The sequence below is a fragment of the Centrocercus urophasianus genome, unplaced genomic scaffold, assembly GCF_019232065.1.
Source record: "Centrocercus urophasianus isolate 14NV4802_14NV808 unplaced genomic scaffold, USGS_Curo_1.0 seq_9, whole genome shotgun sequence".
NCBI classification, from domain to species: domain Eukaryota; kingdom Metazoa; phylum Chordata; class Aves; order Galliformes; family Phasianidae; genus Centrocercus; species Centrocercus urophasianus.
Genome location: NW_024885532.1, coordinates 13,923,372 through 13,943,618, shown reverse-complemented (window position 1 = coordinate 13,943,618; position 20,247 = coordinate 13,923,372). Strand labels below are relative to the sequence as shown.

General features: G+C 39.9%; 1 protein-coding gene across 7 annotated transcripts in view; it reads right to left on the bottom strand.

Moving 5' to 3' along the window:
* Positions 1–20,247, bottom strand: part of PCDH9 (protocadherin 9) — a 703,877-nt gene that overhangs the window by 533,400 nt on the left and 150,230 nt on the right. For 2 of the 7 annotated variants that reach the window (XM_042838945.1, XM_042838948.1), the window contains exon 2: positions 10,592–10,641. The exons of the other annotated variants lie outside the window; for them this stretch is intronic. In XM_042838945.1, coding sequence (XP_042694879.1) covers positions 10,592–10,641 — 50 coding nt within the window. The remainder of the gene's footprint in view (positions 1–10,591; positions 10,642–20,247) is intronic. 7 annotated transcript variants of the gene reach the window in all.

The window sequence follows — 20,247 nt, the reverse complement described above, 5'->3', positions numbered from 1 at the left end:
CTTTCTTTCTTTCTTTCTTTCTTTCTTTCTTTCTTTCTTTCTTTCTTTCTTTCTTTCTTTTTCTGCTTATTTGCACAATTAAAATATATATATATTTCTGACTTCTACAAGGAGACTTTGCCTCAAGTGAAAGTAGTTCCACATGGACCATTTTGTGCTTGTCTAATGTGTAAATGTGCTGTTTTATGTTGAAGTAAGTATGAGCAACTGTACAGTGCATATACAGTAACTTAGCTATCACTTTAGCCCCACAAGTGCCATGCCCTAAGGCATGCTACAGGCCATGCTTCATAAGGCAAGCAGTGTACTTTCAATGGACTATCTGAAGCGGCATAGCATATAATAGAATATATTCTAGACTTGGTGAAGCAATGCATTCCAGAAAATACAAGTCTTTTTTTTTTTTTTTTTTTTTTTTTCCTGTAAGGCACTAGTGTAATAAAGTGCATAAGGTCTGACCCAAATAGCAAAGTACACAAAGCGCTTCCTCCTTGTCCATCCTATGAGCAAACTTTCATGGGAAGAGAGCTAAGCTAATGTTGTTCACAAATATTTGTACTCACTGTTAAATGGATGATTCTGATACACAGAATTAAAAAGGAAGAGACTGCATTAAACAATCTGTTTGATCTCTGATGTCCCTGGCTCTACTGTTGCTCTAAACAGGCTGAGTAGCTGTTGGGTAGGTATCACCTGTTGGCCATGCATCTCAATGGTTACTACCTCATTATGTTTTGGACATGTTCATAAAACTGACCCCTGCAGAGCTCAAAGCAGCTGAAATATGGCTAGGATAAAACAGATTTAAGACTTTTCAAGTGTTGTTGAGTAGGAATATGATCTTTCATTTATTTTCACATTACCATGAAAACATTTCAGTTGACATTCCTAGAATAGGAATATTAAAACTAACCAGAACACCATCATCTTCTCACCAGTGGTTATGTTGTCAAAGAGTGTATGAGAATGACTCTGTGAATAAGGATCTTTGTAGTAACAAATTTCCCAGCTCTGCAATTACTAGTACCAGGCAGCACACAGCACTGCTAATATGCAGTGTGACAGACAGTGATAGCCTGAGCTTCATTTCCTCAAGTAAAAGCATCAGAATAGCAACTTTCCAACTTCAAGAGGTTGCAAAATGAAAAACTGGCACCTGGATACCATTGTCCCAATGTTTCTTTTGATTTAGTAACCTGTAACTGCAATTTCAAATGGCTAACAGCAATGTGAGCACCTCTCCACATACAGGAAAGGATGTAACAGTGGAATACGTTATGAAGAGTGGGTATTACCACTTGCATCAACGTCCCTACCTGTGGTTTGCCCTCATCCAGTTGGTTTGGGTCTGGGCCTGACACCTAGCTTAGCCTTGACTTGAAGCCGTGTCTCAATCCATGCCTGGGGAGGTTCCCAATGCCTGGATCTGGCGCTGCTCTGGTACCCCCTTCTCCAGGCTATGATAGTGGGATCTCATCCTTGAACCTCTATATGGACATCCCCAGTTCTCAGCCCACAGGGAACTGCTGGGCCATATAGCACCTGCCTTGGCAGCCACCTATTTCAGAGTTCTGGAGATTGGGCAATCACAAATTCCTATTTAGCAAAGCAAAAATATTGTCATGATTTTGTGAATAGATTCAGAAGTTATTTTCAGTCTATTTTTTTTTTTTTATATATAAATTTAATTGCTCTGGATGATTTACGTGGCACAGCAAGGCTCCTCACTGAGTTGAAGGCTCCTTGTACACAAGCAGCTACACCAGGCATCTGTAATCATGCCCTGTAAATGGCATCAGCAAAAGAAAGGAGTGACATTTTTTCCTCTTGATCACAACAGAATAAACAACATTTTAAAGGTTAAATTATTCAAATTCTACAGTTACCTGTAAGAAACTCGACATCTCAGCTGTATGTTCAGATTTCTTAGATCCAATTATTTTGACTTTTTTTATCCTATCCCACATTTCCTGACTACAGCTGCTTAAGGGGCAAAAAAGAAAAAAAAAAAATAAAAGGAGTTGTAACTAGTGGCAACTCATTTACTTCCACTGATAGCTACAGCTCCTAATACAAGGCTTTCAGCTCAACTCAGAGAAGTTAGATGATCTACAGAGCAAGTTAGTAAAACAGAAACAGGCAGCACTTAAAAACATATCACAATGCCTTGTGCACTAAAATTTGATGTCATCTTAATATTTTTAAGGTCACACAAGTGAAACAAGTGGTCATGAGGAAGAAATAAGCAATAACAGTCTTTGAACAGATTTAGACATAATAAAATAAACAAAGATAGGGAGTTCAATCTGAAACCTAATTTTGATAGATATAACTCTCACAATCCCATTTTTGCCAGCAGTATTAGTCACTAAATGATGTTGATTGAACCATACTGTCTCACACCAGCAGAAAATCCGGTTCTTCAATGACAGAAGAGACGATAAAACATTCAGAAAACATCATATTTTTTCTAAGAGTTCACTGATTTTTCAGTAAGTTCTTAGTTTTCTGATCCTGAGGTTATCTCTAAAAACAAAACAGAATGAAACAAGCATTTCTGATATTTATCTGTACGAATTTAACCCAAAGATTCCTGTCCTTTAGTGTCTTTCCTGCCAGTCTTCTAGCACCCTTCCTGCTCACATCTCTAGCTTTGATTATGCAGAGGCTACCCAAATGCAGGTTTGTGGATGAAGATCCACTGATATTTAATTTAAAAAACTACAACCAGTTTAGAATTGGAAAGCGTGGAATATTACAATCCCATTATAATCCCACAGATTTTGCCTATTCCTTATAAATCCATACCTCTACATTCAGACGTTATGATCCAGACCAGATTCATTACCCTAATGTCTGATTCTGTTCCATTCCTCAGAGTGTAACACTAATAATTTTTTTCCACATGGTTACAAAAAATAACTACAAGGAATCAGGGAAAACAGCCGTACTTCTCTGTGTAAAGTAGCATTTTGACTGAGCTCATGAAAAGAGATGCTGACTGAGGAATTTAAAGTTTTTCAAAACTTTTGATCTTGTATATACATGTGAAGGTTTGATGTGAAAGCTTGATGTCAACTGTAAAGAGAAACATATCTCAAGGAAACAAACAAAAAAAAACCAAAAATAAAACAAAACAACAACAACAAAAAACAGACCTCCTGTTGAAATGTAACCAATGATAACCAACAAGTTTCTGATCTTGAAGAGGACATCATGCAAGTGTCTTGCATTTAATATTATTTTATGTCAAGCAGCCCTACTTTTCTTCTCATTATATTTTCTTCATGTATAAGTGTTCGGTTACACATATCTGATAAAAAGAATGTTGCTGGAGTAGAAGTTCAGTACGCCTTATTAGAATAAGGCAACTCTGTTGCCTGAGATAACATGCCATTTTATGTGAGTACACAAGTAAAAAGTAAATATAACAATTATTCTATTCATTTGTGATAATGACAATTATTAAGAAGCAAATTCATAATAACCTCTTTGTATTTAACCCTGAGCTCTAACCCAGCTGAAGAAAAACTGAGCCTTTCACTTCACATGTTTCTAGATTGAATTTGGTTTCTGTATTTATTACTTTCAATTTTGGTTGCAAAATATTGGTAGAAAGAAATCATTTAATACTTAAGTATTGTTTGCACAAATGAGCTTAGTGGAATTTAGAAGAGTTTCTTGCTTCTTCCGATAGTATCACAAACTATAAACCAACATCGAAAAACTAACTAAATTTATTAAAACCTGAACAAATTTGATTCATGTTATAATTCTGCTTAAAACAGAAAAATGATGTGAAGCATTTTGCCATGAATAGGATGCTATAGCATTTGATTCTAACAAAATCATTATTTGAATGCAAAATTGTTGAAAATACAAGATTGATTCTCCACAAAAGAATGAGTTGTATGTTTGTTTCTTTTGAAAAGGTATTGTTATGGAATTGTTGGGGTTTATAGTTTTGGATATATATATGTGTGTATAGATATGGACATGGATATGGATATAGATGTAGATAGATATAGATATAGATATAGATATGGATATAGATGTAGATATAGATATAGATATAGATAGATAGATAAATATCTTTTTGTGGCAGGAGGAGAAGTCGCTCTTGTTTTTAAAGAAAAAATTTAGAGACAGCCTAGATGTGCCACTTGTGAACAAAAATTGTTGTTCAAATGTCACTTGTGTCCTGACACCGACAGGGAAAGGTTGACAGATGTTTTAAAGCATAAAGAAAGAATAGAAGAAATATTTTACCTCAAACTAGTTTATTCATTTTTTTTCAATATTCAGAAAGGTTTAAAATGCATTCCTATCTACCTGTCACCATTTTCCTAATGAAGTCTTCAGCAATATCCATAGAAGGTAATGGCAAAGGTTCATTATACTTACATGGAGAAACATAAAATGAATGTTCAAAAATCAGAAAAAAAACCACAGGACAATTTATTAGTATGCAATGTTAACATGTGTTTTATTTCTGACCTCAGTCAGATGTTCAGGTAAATTGGTTCAGGTTTTAAAGATGTGATTGCTCGGTAAAAGCAAAGCAGCATAGTACATCAGCACATTTTTAAGCACAACACACAGTTCATTTCTATATATGCAGAGGTATTAACCCCATGTGTGAAGATGAGGAAATAAAGAACTTTGGGTAAAAAAAAGTTGAAATCATCAGTGGAAACAAACCGGGTGCAGAAGCTCATCAACAACAATAAACAGAAAACGCAGAGAATGCAAAGAAAAAGGCATATAGACCCTACTATGCTGGAAAACCACAGTTTTCCAAAGAAAGTGATTAAATGTATTGTATATTTGCCAAGTATATTATTTGCATTTCAGATTTACTTAAGTCAAAGGGTTCTCCCTAAAGGCACAATAAAAAGAATGAGTTTTGAAGAGTTATTTGAATGAAGACAAAAGACAGCAATTTAAGTCATTAATAGAAGTCTATGAAAGTTAATAGTGAGATAAAAAACAAAAGCCCAGAAAGAGGAAGGTATTAGGGGAAAAACAAATAACAACAACCAAACCAAACCAAACCAAACCAAACCAAAACAACAACAACAACAACAAAAAAAAAAAACAGAGAACAAGAGAGCAGTTAGAGACACTCAGTAGTAAAGAGAATTAGAGAAAAAAAAGTAATCTCTAAAAATAAGGAGTTGCAGAGCTGGGAAGAGGTCTGAAGAAGATTTTCAGTCTAATAGAGTCTGTTTGCACTAACGTGTCTTTTCACTGACTACAGAGGATTTCTGATCCAATCATATAAATTTCAGCTTGATGATCTCAAGGTATCTTGAATAGCAACATAAAAAGGTTTTTTCTTCTTTTCAGTTAATGGTATAGGCCAAGTTTGCAAGAATACAGTCTCTGTCAAAATATCATCATAACTCTAAATAATGTAAAGTGTATATCTGTGATATTTTTGCCCAACCTACATTCCAGACCTTCCATCAGAGGTCATAAAAAGTGCTAAATGTATGCCTTAATAACCATAAAACTAGTGTATAATGAAGTACAGTAGCACTTTGGTGAACAGACCAGTAAACTGCTTAAAATTCCTTAGGATGTTGCTATTGCAATCTGCTAATGTTGTCTCACTGGAGTTCAGCAGATCACAATTTAACAAAAAGAACAAGAAATCTATATAATATAATCCAGTGTGTATTTTCTGCATATATGTATAGTTCGATCCCACACAAACTGTCATTATTATTACAGTTAAGATGCCCAGCATCCTACTGTCAAATAAAATGACTATATACTGAAAATCAAATGCAATGCTTCTTTCTGAAATTGACAGCTGTGTAGACAGTTTTCCATCCAAATTTAGTTTAGGTGTACAAGAATTCTAATAACAGGTAATCAGAAGTGCTCATCAGAGATAGGCAAGTACTTCATTACATAAGTGTGTCTAATCTAACCATATTTTTCTCTTTAATGAAGCCTGTCCTAGTGAAAATTAGTGATCCAGCCCACACACTTCCAATTCTGTCAGTACATTCAGGTTATGTTTGCCATCTTTTTTTCTAGAATTCTAAAAATGATTTATTTTCTTCTCTCTGATCTCCACTGGATATTTAGAGTAATTATAATTACTTTTTTTGGGTGAAAATTAAACTCTTACAAGCAAAGAGGACAGAAAGGAGGAAGAGGAAGTAGAGAAGGGAAAGAAAAATCAGTTTAAAGTGAAGTTATCACAGATTATCATTGCAAGTAAGCAGAAAGCAGCTGCAAATTGTAATCTTAGAGCATGCTTCTAGGAGATGGTGACATTTGGTTGATACTTAATGAGAGCTTAGAGTGAATGTTTTACTGAAGTGAGGGAATCCATCTACTGGAAGATTCTAATGCAATGCAATTGGCAAGTTATTGTAAGAACAGAACAGAACTAGAAGCAATTTAAGGATATCTTTCTGAGAGCACAAGAGCTCTCTACTCCCAGAAGAAGAAATCAAGAAGAAGAGACAAGAAACAAGCATGGCTGAACAAAGATATGCTAGTCAAACTGAGAGAAAAGAAAGAAAAGTACAAGTACAAGCAGGAATGCGTGGCCTGGGAAGAATACAGAGATATCATCTAGATGTGCATATCTGAAAAGCCAAGGTGCATGTGGAACTAAACTTGGGGAGGAGTGTGAGAAACAGTAAGGAGGGATACATTGATCAGAAGAGAGAGGCAAAGGAGAGTGCAACCCCGGCATGTCCAACTCATGGCCCACTCCCTTCTCCATGCCATCAAGGTGGTGGCTTTTCCCCATTGAGTGGCCCAGCCTGGCCCCAGGCACACACCCATCATTTAGGAAGAACCAAAAATCAAGTTGATGACATCAAGCTGAGTTGTGCAGTTGACACCGTGGAATGAAGGGATGTCATCAAGAGGGCCCATGAGAACTCAGTGAGGTTCAACAAGGCCAAGTGCAAGGTATTGCACTTGAGTTGGGCAATCACAGATGTGTACAGACTGGGAGAAGAAATCCTTGAGAGCAGCCCTGCAGTGAATGACTTGGGGGTCCTGGTGGACGAATAGCAGGACATGAGTCAACAGTGTGTACTTGCCACTCAGAAGGCCAACTGTTTCTTGGACTTCATCAAAGAAAGTGTGGCCAGCAGAGTGAGAGTGGTCTGTCCCTTATACTCTGCCCTTGTAAGGCCCCATGCGGAGCACCATATCCAGGTCTGGGGACCCCAGAACAAGAGGGATGTGAAACTGTTGGAACTGATCCAGAGGAGGACCATGAAAATAATCAAAGGATTAGCGCACCTCTCCTCTGAAGAAAGGCTGAGGGAGTTTGTTTTGTTTAACTTAAAGAAGAAAAGGCTCCAAGGGGATCTCACTGCAGCCTTCTAGTACTCGAAGGGAGCTGTTAAATAGGAAAGACTGACTTTTTACAAAGGCAGATAGTGATAGGATAAAGAGGGGAGGTTTAGTTTAGATGTGAGGTAGAAGTTGTTCACTCAAAGGGTAATGATGCGCTGGAACAGGTTGCCCAGAGATGCTGTGGAACGCCTCTCTGGAGGCATTCAAGGTCAGGCTGAATGGAGCCCTGGGCAGCCTGGTCTTGTGGGTGGTAACTCTGCCCACAGTAGGGGAGTTGGAACTAGATGATCTTTAAGATCCCATCCAACCTAAGACATTCTATGATTCTATTTTGGGGAATTCAGCAGTGTAACACCTCCCTTCTTCATGCAGTGTATCATTTTCAATATGCCCTGGAATCTGAGAGTTAGCAAATCCTGCCATATGTTGTACAGAGGCACTGCTTCAAAGAAGGAACATAACTTTTCACTCAAAACTCAGAAAAAGCACTGAAAATGAGTCTGTTCCATATAATGACTAATCACAGTATGTAGAATAGATCCTGATAGCCATCATGAAAATCTCTACAGGGCAGCCAACAATAGTTCTGACTGTTATGATCACAGAGAAACAAACCTAAGATATATACAACTTGTTTATGATGAAGATTTCTTGGATCTATCTGTCTATGTGTCTGAGCAGAGCTAAGCCAACTGTCCATCCTGTGCCAGTGTGTCTTCAGCAGCAGTCACAGAACCGTAGAACTATTAAGGCTGGAAACCACCTCTGAATTCATCCACTCTAACTCATTGCTCAAGCAGGGATATCCAGAGTAAGGTGTTCAGGACCATGTCCAGGCAGCTTTTGGAAATCCAAGGAGGAAACTCCATAACTTCTCTGGGCAACCTATCTAAGTGCTCCATCATCCACACAGTACAGAAGCTATTCCTGTTTTCAGAGAGAGCCTCCTGCGTTCCACTTGGTGCCCATTGCTTCTTGTCCTGGCACGGGACACCACTGTGAAGAGTCTGGTTCTGTCCTCTCTGCACTGTCCCTTCAGGTATTTATAGACATTCATAAAATCTCCTGTGCCTTCTCTCCCAGCTTCTCCTCAAAGAGAAAGGTGCTTCAGTCCCTTGATCGCCTTGGCGTCTGCATGTTAGACCTTCTTCAGTATATTTGTGTCTTTTTTATACTGAGGAGTTCAGAACTGGACAGAGTACTCCATGTGTGAGTTCACTAGTCATCACACTCTCAGACACAGTGCATCTGATCCATTCACGCAGTAACAAGTTTTTCTATTCAGATGTGCCTTTCAGAGTTAATTCTTCCTGAAGAAGGAACTACCACAAATATCATGGAAATTTCTCTCCATAGAAAAAGCTGACAGTCTCAGCTGCCTAATTAGAGCAAAGAAAGGCCACTTTCAATGGCTGAAATGTCAGCAGTACAATTCCACAACAGTTCTGGCAGACAAAGCTATTCTGTAAGAGGGAAGCCATCTGAATCTGGTTTGTAGTATGTATGAGCTATCAGTTTGTTCAGCACAATGTATACTAAAATGCGTATACAATAGATTAAAAAAAACACAGCTACAAACAGTTAATGGATTCCTTTGTATATCAGTACTCTTGTCATTGTAGTTTATTACTGCAATACAATAGTGGTCAAACATAACTTGCAACCTGCTATAAAAGAAACTATGAAGAGGGATAGATATCATGATACTTCTCTTTAAATTCATTTGCCCCTGAAATGGAGCAAACAAAACCTGGGTAACTGCAAGTGTGTGTGCTTTGCATGCAGAAGCCACAAAAAAGTAACATTATGCAAGCCTGCTGAGAAAGTACAATAAAAATAAATCAGAATGAAAGAAAGCTTTGTGGTTAATACATAAAGATGGAAAGATGGAATGAATGATTAAGAGGTGGGTGCTAAATGGTTACTGTCCCATTATATTTTAGGAACCTGATTTTTATTCTGCCAAGGTAAATGCAGTGTCAAGTAAAAGCAAGTTTAAATTTCTAATTTTAATATTTATTTAGGAGGGTACTGGGTGTTATTCACATTGACTTAAAATAACTTTTTTTTTTTTTTTTTTTTTTTTTTTTTTTAATAATATGCTAAGTAAAGGTTAAACTGAGTTATTTATTTAGAAGGTTCTCAGTTGCCAACAGGTAATGCAACACAGATCTAAGTGAATGGATGGTGGGGAACTGTTAAGCAGATTAGTCATGGTTTTATAATTTTTGGTTTTAGATATTCCACATCATAACATCATGTGGGGCACTGGGAGTTTAACTGTTAATGCTCAAGTCCTGGGTACCTGCCCTGAAGAGAAGAAGAACTACATTCCCCAGGGGACTTTGCAGTCACAGAGAGGAGATATAACTCCTGGCAAGGTCACCTGATGCGCTCTTTTTCATCTGCTCTTTGTTATGGGCTCTTCTCCTGTCTCCTTGCTGCTCAACTGGACTGCGCATCTCACCTCAGCATTGTGGTGAGGCCTATCCACCTTTCGGACATTCTGTCTCTCATTACATTTGATTTATTAGCTTCAATTCTGATTATATTGTATTATAGTATGTTATCTTGCATTCCGATGATATACTTAGTAAATTAGTTTGTTTCCCTCAGATTGTTGCCATTTTTAATTATTTTGGGGTCCCCTGTTTCCCTTTTTCCGGAGGCGTGGATCTGCGGATCCCTCCGCCCCGCTCGTCACGGAACCAGGCCGAACCAGCCCGTAAACCGTTGACATTCTTGGTGGAGGATGTGGGCAACAGCTGCTTTTTAGCTTTTTAGAACGAATCTCTCTCTGCCCTTGGAGAGCTTCATTGGGAAAGTTTATCTTTTTCACTGGTACTCACTGAAAACTTGACCTTGAAAGTCTAGGCGGACTGCCAATATTCTGGGATACTTGTAAACTTAGAGCACTGATATCTTGCTTCTGTAAAGAGAGAAAAAAATGATTCCACTTTCTCTTTTAAACCTGTTTGCAGAGGGAGCTGCTAACTTCACAGAACTTGGGATTTTTAAACAGGTTCCCAGTCTCTCCTTTGAATCCTTTATGCAGTTTTTGAATGCTCACCTGATCGCATTGTTAATCTCTCTGAATTTACTGTTCATCATTTCAGTCAGTACTTGTATTTATTGTATTTCAAGGAAGCCCTCCCCAGAACCAGAGAATACTGTGTGGCAGGGAGTGTGGAGAGGCTTGGGAGAGACTGTAGAGAGATGGACATCTTCAGTGTCATGGAACTTTACTCCTGAACACCTGAAAGACCCTGAGAGCTTAAACATTTATTTGAGACAGGAATGTTGTGGCTCAGGCAGATCTGAGGAGGCACAAATGATTTGGGGCCTGGCTAGTGCTTATCAGGCCTTATTCAATAGTATCCCAAAAAGGGAGAGAGTTTGTGAAATTGAGAGAGAGTGTCTGAGAGCTGAGAGGGAGAATCTCCGGGCTGAGCAAGAGAGTCTCCTTGTCGAGAGAAAAGACCTCCAATCTGAGAGGAATGTCCTCAAGTCTGAGAGAGATGCCCTCCAAATCAAGATAGACTCCCTGCAATCCCAAAGAGAGAGTCTCCAGGCTGACAAGGAGAGTTTCCAGGAGAGACTCCAAGCCGAGAGAGTTAATCTCCAGGTCCAGAGAGAGAGTCTCCTAGCTGAGAAACAGAGTCTCTAAATCCAAAGAGAGAGTCTCCAAGGCAGGACAGAGAATTCGAGTTGAGAAAGAGAGTCTTCTAGCCAGGAGAGAGAATCTCAAAACCTGGCAAGAGTGTTTCCAAGCTGAGCAAGAAAGTCTCCAAGCCAAAGGGGAGAATCTCCAAGATGAGAGAAGGAATCTCCAATCTCGACGAGATGCCTTTGAATCTGAGCGAGACTCTCTCCAGTCCAAACTCGACACCCTCCAATCTGAATGGGACACCCTCCAAACTGAGTGAGACACCCTCCAATCTGAACTAAATCCTCTCCTAATCGAACAAGACAGACACCAAGCCGAGCTAGAGGATGAGAGCATCGGAACTGACCAACCTGGCCAACCACAGGAGACACCACAATTGATTTCAGTCACCCCTGTAAGAGGACGGAAAATGAAATGAATCTTGACTCAGAACAGAAGAAAGAGGAGGAAAGAGGTCCAGAGGAGTGGCTCCGAGATCCAGGAGAAGCACCACTGAGTCAAGGGGAGGGGCACACAGTAGAACCACAGTCACCAACACCTACAAGAGCAACAAGAAGTCCTGAAAGAGTAAGAGGTGAGCAAGATATTGTTACCCTTGTTGATCAATCTCTGAAAATGAATGAAATTCGAAGTCTGAGAAAAGACTTCTCACGTCACCCAAATGAGCCTATTGCTACTTGGTTATTCGATGCTGGGACAATGGGGCCAACAGTGTGTGGCTAGACAGCAGAGAAGCTCACCAACTGGGTGGCATTGCTAGGGACTCAGCTGCTGTACCGGATATGCTAGAACTCCAGTATGAACTGGAGTCAAAAGCAGCCAAGAGGTATGCCACCAGTAACATTGCTAATGCCTTTTTCTCCATTCCTGTGGCCAAAGAATCTAGGCCACAATTTGCGTTCATCTGAAGAGGCATTCAATATACCTGAAATTGTTTGCCCCAGGGGTGGAAATGCAGCCCAATCATTTGCCATGGGTTGATCCAATCTACACTGAGAACAGCGTGGAGTTCCTGAGCACTTAAAGTATATTGATCACATTACCGTGTGGGGAACACAGCAAAGGAAGTTTCTGAGAAAGGAGAGCAAATAATCCAGATCCTTCTGCGTGCTGGTTTTGCTATTAAGCGAAGCAAAGTGAAAGGACTTGCCCAGGAAATTCAGTTCCTAGGGATAAAGTGGCAAGATGGCCGTCATCACATCCCGGCAGATGTGATCAACAAAATCACTGCCATGTCTCCGCCCATTAATAAGAAAGAGACACAATCTTTTCTGGGTGCAGTGGGTTTTTGGAGAATGCATGTTCCAAACTACAGCCTCATTGTAAGCCCCCTCTATCAGGTGACTTGGAAGAAGTATAATTTTGTGTGGGGTCCCGAGCGGCAGCAGGCATTTAAGCAGATTAAGCAGGAGATAGCCTGTGCTGTGGCCCTGGGGCCAGTATGGACAGTACAGGATGTAAAGAACATTCTCTACACTGATTCTGGAGAGAAAGGTCTCACTTCGAGTTTGTGGCAAAGAGCCTCAGGAGGGACCTGAGACTGATCCCTGGGATTCTGGAGTGCAGTGTACAGGGGGTCTGAAGAGTGCTACACTCCAAATGAAAAGGAGATCTTAACTGTGTACGAGGGGGTTTGGGCTGCTTCCGAAGTAGTCGGTACTGAAATGCAGCTCCTTCTAGCACCTCAACTGCCAGTGCTGAACTGGATGTTCAAGGGAAGGGTTCCCTCTACCCATTGTGCTTTTGATGCCACTTGGAGCAAGTGGATTGCACTGATTACACAATGAGCTCAGATGGGGAACCTCAGTCGTCCAGGAATTTTAGAGGTGATTATGGACTGGCCTGAAGGTAAAAAGTTTGGAACATCACCAGCAGAAGAGGTATTGCAAGCTAAAGAGGCCCCACCATACAATGAACTACCAGAAAACGAAAAGAAATGTCTTGTTCACAGATGGATCATGTCATATTGTGGGGAAGCATCGCTGATGGAAAGCTGCTGTGTGGAGCCCCACACAACAAGCTGCAGAGGCCACTGAAGGGAAAGGAGAATCAAGCCAATTTGCAGAGATAAAGGCTGTCCAACTGGCCTTAGATGTTGCTGAACAGGAGAGGTGGCCAATGCTTTATACTTACTCATGGATGGTGGCATGTGCCTTATGTGGGTGGTTACAGCAGTGGGACCAAAATAACTGGCAAAGAAGGGCTAAACCTATTTGGGCTGCTGAACTGTGGAAAGATATTGGTGCCCGAATAAAGAATATGGTTATAAAGGTGCACCATGTAGATGCTCATGTGCCGAAGAGTTGGGCTACTAAAGAACAACAAAATAACCATCAGGTAGATTGAGCTGCCAGAGTTAAGGTGGCTCGAATAAACTTGGACTGGCAACACAAGAGTGAATTATTTCTAGCTCGGTGGGCCCGTGAAGCCTTGGGCCGTCAGGGAAGACACACAACATACAAATGGGCTACAGACCAAGGGGTGGACTTAACTATGGACACTGTTGCACAGATTATTCATGACTGTGAAACATGTACCATAATTAAACAAGCCAAGAGGATGAAACCTCTCTGGGTGGAAGGGCAATTACAAAAATATAAATATGGGGAGGCATGGCACGTTGATTATATCACCTTACCACAATCTTGCAGTGGTGTTATGTGCTTACTATGGTGGAGGCAACCACTGAGTGGCTTGAAACATATGCAGTAGCCCATGCTACCACCTGAAACACAGGCCTTGAGAAACAAGTCCTGTGGCAACATGGTACTCCAGAAAGAATTGAGTCAGATAATGGAACTCATTTCAAAAATTCTCTTGTAAATACTTGGGCCAAAGATCATGGCATTGAGTGGATTTACCATATTCCCTATCATGCACCAGCTTCTGGTAAAATTGAACGCTACAATGGGTTGTTAAAAACCCTGTTGAAAGCAATGGGTGGCAGAACATTTAAGCATTGGGAGAAGCGTTTGGCAGAAGCCACCTGGTTGGTCAACACTTGAGGATCTATCAATTGCGATGGTTCTGCCAGCTCCTGCATACTGTCAAGGGAGATAAGGTTCCTGTAGTACATGTAAAGAATGTGTTAGGAAAAACGGTTTGGGTCTTTCCAGCTCTGGGAAGGGCAAACCTCACTGTGGAATTGTTTTTGTCCAAGAACCTGGGTCCACTTGGTGAGTGACGCAGAAGAATGGGGATGTTCAATGTGTACCACAAGGAAATTTGATATTGGGGGAGTGCAGTCAGTAATTAAATGTATACGTATATGTGTGTGTTTCATGTTTAGTAATTATAGTTTGTTTGTATATATGAAGCATGATGTAGTGATGTAGAATAATGGGTGGAATGTCATGGTTTTACGATTTTTTGTTAGTGTTAATGCTCAAGTTCTGGGCACCTGTCCAGAAGAGAACTACATAACGCAGGGAGCGTTGCAGTCAGAGAGGAGATATAACCCCTGGCAAAGTCACCTGATGTGCTCTTCTTCGCCAGGCTCTCCTCCCTGCTACTCAACAAGAGTAAGCATCTCACCTCAATGTTATGGTGAGGCCACTCACCATTTCAGACACTCTCATTGTATTTGATTTATTAGCTTTGATTCTAATTTTATTGTATTATAGTGTGTTATCTTGCATTCCAATACCATATTTACTAAATCAGTTTCTTTCTCCTCAGGTCATTGCCCCTGTTTTTTTCAATTATTTTGGGATCCCCGTTTCCTTTTTCCAGAGGTGTGGATTTTGCTAATTCCCTCCACCCCACTAGTCACAGAACTAGGCTGACCCAGCCTGTAAACTGTCAACACCTTGAAAAATCTGGGATTTGATTGGAAGCTTTGTTAAGGCAGGTTAAGAAGACTACACTAAATAAATGAATAAATAAATAAATAAATAAATAAATAACCAAAATGACAGAAAAGTGACTTTTTCCTTATTACTGCAAGTTCTATTCAGTTTCCCTGCGAAGCTCCTCTGACTGTGTGTTCACTGACACTAAAAAATATTTGGGTTCATGCTTGCTGCAATTGATGAACTGCTGATAAATGTGAAAGGGAGTTTTAAGCACTCCCATCAGGGCTGTTAGTCATGCCAGGGGTGCTTTGTGAGGATGCCTGGAGACCAAAAGCGCTGAGCGGTCCAATTCTCTCTGTATTTATCTCTCATTCTGCAAGGAGGACAACCTCAAAAATTGCAATTCCTACCAGAGCCACAGATCTGAAAACCCCCAAATTAAACTTCTGTTTAGTGATCAGCTGCTTTGAAACCCAAAGCAGCTGATCACTAAACAGAAGTTGCTGGATTGTCAAGAATACTAGCTTCACTGAGCAACTTCGGGGAACCTGTTTAAATCCAAAACACTATGCACATTAAAACACATTTAAAATTTAAAAGCAAATATATATATATATATTTGTTTATTTATTAAGTTTCGACTCAGCAAATTGTAAATGGTGTTTAGTTTTCATCCAGTTTAGATGGATTTTTTATTTTTTTTCCAAATCATTAGGTTATCAAATTTGAAGTTCTTTGTCTATTAGTTCACAATGGTAAGGACTATTTAAGTCAAATGCTAGAAGTTTCAACTCTACCTTTTGTAGCTCTGATGTTTTTCTTCAGTTATTGAGGCAGTCTTTGCTGTACATTATTTGTATTATTTGCTCTTAGTTTTACGTCATTTACCATAAATAAAACAATCAGTCATGTTATTTGGAAGCAAAATTTAGAATACCAGTTGCTTGGCTTGTTAGTTTTTATACAGTGCATGGATGTCTGTGAGCAGCTTAATCTTCGAAACCCAGTTTAATATGGCTTTATGTCTGGCACTTCAATTATCCTGCGTGAGCTCTGTTTTTCAAAGCTTAGGGAATTCAGAAGCTCTCCCTTGTGAGGACTCTCTGCTGTCTAAAAGTATAGCTGAAAATACGTCTAATCTCTGACAAATTTGTCATATTTATTAGGGGAAAGACAAAACATATTAAATGTGTAGGAGACTACTAAATTAGTAATTGCAAAATTTACAAAAAAAAAATTTAAAGAATGACAAATCAATGCTTTTATTTCTCATTTAAAAATTCTTGCATGCACTGGAATTCCTGAAGATTCAGTCCACGGGTTCCCAAATCTGTCTCTGTGCCTATTTTCTTCTGTACAGTATCAAGTTTTACCCTAAGTCCTTGAAACCAGGCTGATTTCTGCTTTCTATCTCAGTGAATCTTTCATCTTTCTTTCACAGCAAGAAACAATTACCTCTGATTCTATTAAAATGCATTTTATATACTTTTCAGGCAAGTTTATTGGCTGTAAGATTAATATGTACTCTAGTTCCAGAGGTCACACTGGCTTTTTACAAAGAAGCACTTTCCCTTTTGGTCATCTGAAGTTACCAAGAACTGTGCAAGCTAACATACCTAATGTTGAATAAATAGAGAAATGAAAATATGTGATACTCCATCTATTTATTAATTAAGTCTTACTTTTTTAAACAATCTGTGTTTATTTTTCTGAATTTAAGTTTTTACTAACTTCAGTGGTTATGTATTGCTGAATATGCAAAACATTAAAAGACACACCAACTCCAAACAATGTTTTAGAAAAGAAAACAAAGCAAAACAACAACAACAGAAAAATCATCTTCAGTTATATTAGCTTTGATATCCTGAGCAATTTAATCATATATCATAGGACACCGTGTATCTTTTGTCAAAAGCATATTAAAATCTATTTTGTACTATTTTGTTGGAAGCAACAACTCCAATAATGAAATAACTGCAGTTAAATACTTCTGTCTGGCCGTAGAAAAGGGAAAAAATTCATGCAGATTTGGTTTGTTTGTTTTCAGCAGGTTAGGAAGATGGGAATCTTTTGGACAGTATACACAAGCCAGTGAAAATCTGCAGTGAAGATTGGCAAACCGATGTGTTTCTTACACACTATGCATGAATGTTCTCTGTCTTACGGCAATGACCTTATGATCTCTGGTGCCAAGTGTTCAAGTCCCAGCTGTGGATTTAAACTCAATCTTGTTTTGAGTTTCCATTTTGCTGGCAGTGGAGCCATTCTTCACTGTGCTGCTCAAGCCAGAAAAGGCTTCCTGACTCAGAGGCAGACACTGATAAGCAATGGCTATAAGAGATGTTGTAATTGCACAAGCTCTTTCTTTTCCCCAACAGGTATTACTACAAATGAGCATCATTGAAAATTCTTCTGAGCTTTAACAGGGTAGATAACCTTGTAGGCAATTCTGAATCTAACACGGTGTCCAGATTAACAAAGTAGAAAAAAAAAGGCTTGAAAGGCTTGTGTTATTTAACTCCTTCCCAGCAAGCACGCAATTTTTTGATAGTTTTTGTTTTTTTTTTTTTCTTCTTTTTTCTCCAAGAAAAACTTAATAAATAAAGAGAGTGAGTAGGTAGCCTGAACACTGGGGAAAGCTGTACTGCTGAAATAATGCAACAGAACATTAACACCATGAAATCAGGTTACCCGAAATTAGGGAATGCCAAAACAACAACTGCTGTGTTTTCTTTTCCTTTATCTATACTGTCAGACAACATTAGCTATTTCTTCTCATTGATTGCATAGATTAGACATTGCTTGTAAAATAGCAGTTCTTATATACTTCATATTTAATATTCAGTAAATGCACCGTACACTCTTTCCAGCATGTTCATAGTATCATAGAATTGCTCAGGTTTGGAAAAGACCTTAAAGATCATTGAGTCCAACCACAACCTAAGCATACCAGAGTTTCTTCAGTCACTACTTGTAGGGCTTATTCTCCAAGCCCTTCACAAACCTCACTGTCCTTCTTTGGACCTGCTTCAGCACCTCAATGTCCTTTCTGTACTGAGGTGCCCAAAACTGATCACAGTACTCGAGGTGAAGCCTCATCAAAGCTGAGTACAGTGACAGAATTACTTCCCTAGTCCTGCTTACCACACCATTTCTGATACAAGCCAGGATGCCACTGGCCTTCTTGGCCACCTGGGCACACTGCTGGCTCATATTCAGCTGACTATCCATCAGTAGACCAAATTAATTTTCCATCAGACAGCTTTTCAGCCACTCCTCCCCAAGCCTCTAGGGTCGCCTGGGGTTGTTGTGACCAAAATGTAGAACCCAACACTTGGGCCTATTGAAACTCATACAGTTAACCTTCGATCCATTCTGTCCAGGTTCCTCTGTAGTGCCTTTCTCCCCTCAGGCAGATCAACACTCCCTCTCTACTTGGTTTTGTCTGCAAACTTACTGAGGATGCACTCAATCCCCTTATCGAGATCTCTGATAATGATGTTGAATAGGGGTGGCCCCCAGTACTGAGCCCTGGGGGACACTGCTCATGACCAGTCACCAATTGGATTTAACTCCACTAGCCACAAATCTTTGGGCCTGGCAATCCAGCCAGTGTTTCACCCAGAGGAGTGTACACCCATCCAAACTGTGGGCAGTCAGCTTCTTCATGAGGATGTTGTGGGGGACAGTGTCAAAGGCTTTACTGAAGTCTAGGTAGACCACATCAACAGCCTTACCCTCATCCACTAAGCGGGTCACCTTGTCATAGAATGAAATCAGGTTTGTCAAGCAGGATCTATCATTCGTAAACCCATGCTGACTGAGCCTGATCCCCTGGTTGACCTTTAACTGGTCCATGATGGCTCCTGTGATTATCCGTTCCATAACCGTCCTCGGCACGAAGGTGAGACTGATAGGTCTGTAGTTACCAGGATCATCTTTCCAGCCTTTTTTGAAGATGGATGTCATGTTTGCCAGTCTCCAGTCCAGCGGGACATCCCCAGATAGCCAGGACTAAGAATGATGGAGTGTGGCTTGGCAACCACATCCTGAATTCCCTCAGCACTCTAGGGTGCAATTCATCCAACCCCATGGATTTGTGAGCATCTAGCTTTCAGAGCAGATCCAAAACCATCTCATCATGGATTATGCAGGGCATATTATGATCCCCATCCCTATCTACCAGCGTGTGTTGTTCCTATCATGACTAAAAACGAAAATGTTAACTCTTGAAGGGTTCTTGAAGGGTTCCCATTATAGCTTTGTTGTTTCTTCGAAATATCACAATTATCCACACAACATCACTGTGCAGTAGAGTAGCATTGCCAGGCATGTTGTATGAAGGAAATTTGATGTGCACCTGCTGAAACCAAAATACAGAATTTTGAAATAAACTTCAGAGCTCCAGGTCCTGCTTTTTCTGTGGCTGGGGCTGTGAAGCCTCCCACATGCCCAGAACAGAATCCCCACTGGTCCTGGCTGCAATAATGAGTGTGGGGAATCCTGTACATCAGAATTTGAGCATTGCAGGCTGTCACAGAGATCAGAAGAATCGTGCAGTGAGCAAGCCTTAACATAAATGAAAACTTTGTTTAAGTCACTTGTCACTCTTTTCTAAATTCCCTTTCCAGATAATGAAGAGGGTGAATTCATACATCTAGCACAGAGAGTTGATTTGAATTTCTCACTGTAGGTATCTGACTGACTCTACAGACCCCACAGAATTAAGTACCTAAACTTCCAGAAAGCCCTCATGAATATTCTCCAACTCTCTCCAACTACATGTTTTTATTTGTCATCAATTTCCTACATTTTCCTCGGCTACTGTTCTTCTCCAGTCTCTGCCACAGCTTTCCCAGTTTCATATGCCCTTTTTATCTTGCCAATATCATTTATCATCTTCGCTATTACTTCCAATGCTCACATCTCTACCTAGCTGCAGCAGCACTCACGTGCCACCCTCTGCCCCTCAGGTGGATCCTTCTATCTCTTACTTCTTGCTCCTGTTTCATATTCTATGCCTGTTCCTCGCCTCACTGCAACCAAACTGGACTTTAATTCTCAGTTCTGTTTAGACATCAAGTGGACAAATGAAGAAAACAACGAAGAGAACCTCCCTATGCAGACAAAGAGCGAGGACCATAGAGCAAGAAAAGGGCTGCTCACCCTGGAATACATGGGTATTTCCATTTACTGTTGATTCATCTGCAGTCAGATCACATCACTGATTTCTGAGACACAAAACAAGCTCAATTCAGACACAAATCATAGACCTTAGCTGCCAAATGCTCTTACCAAGCCAGGGCAAATTGAGTTATTTTGCAGTGCTTGTGAGTGGACTGAATGTGGGTGCTTCACCCAAAGAATGAGCAAAAGATACATTCTTACCAGTTCCAACCTCATTTTCTAAAATGCAGAGAGACTAATTTTCTTCCAATAAACAGAGAAACT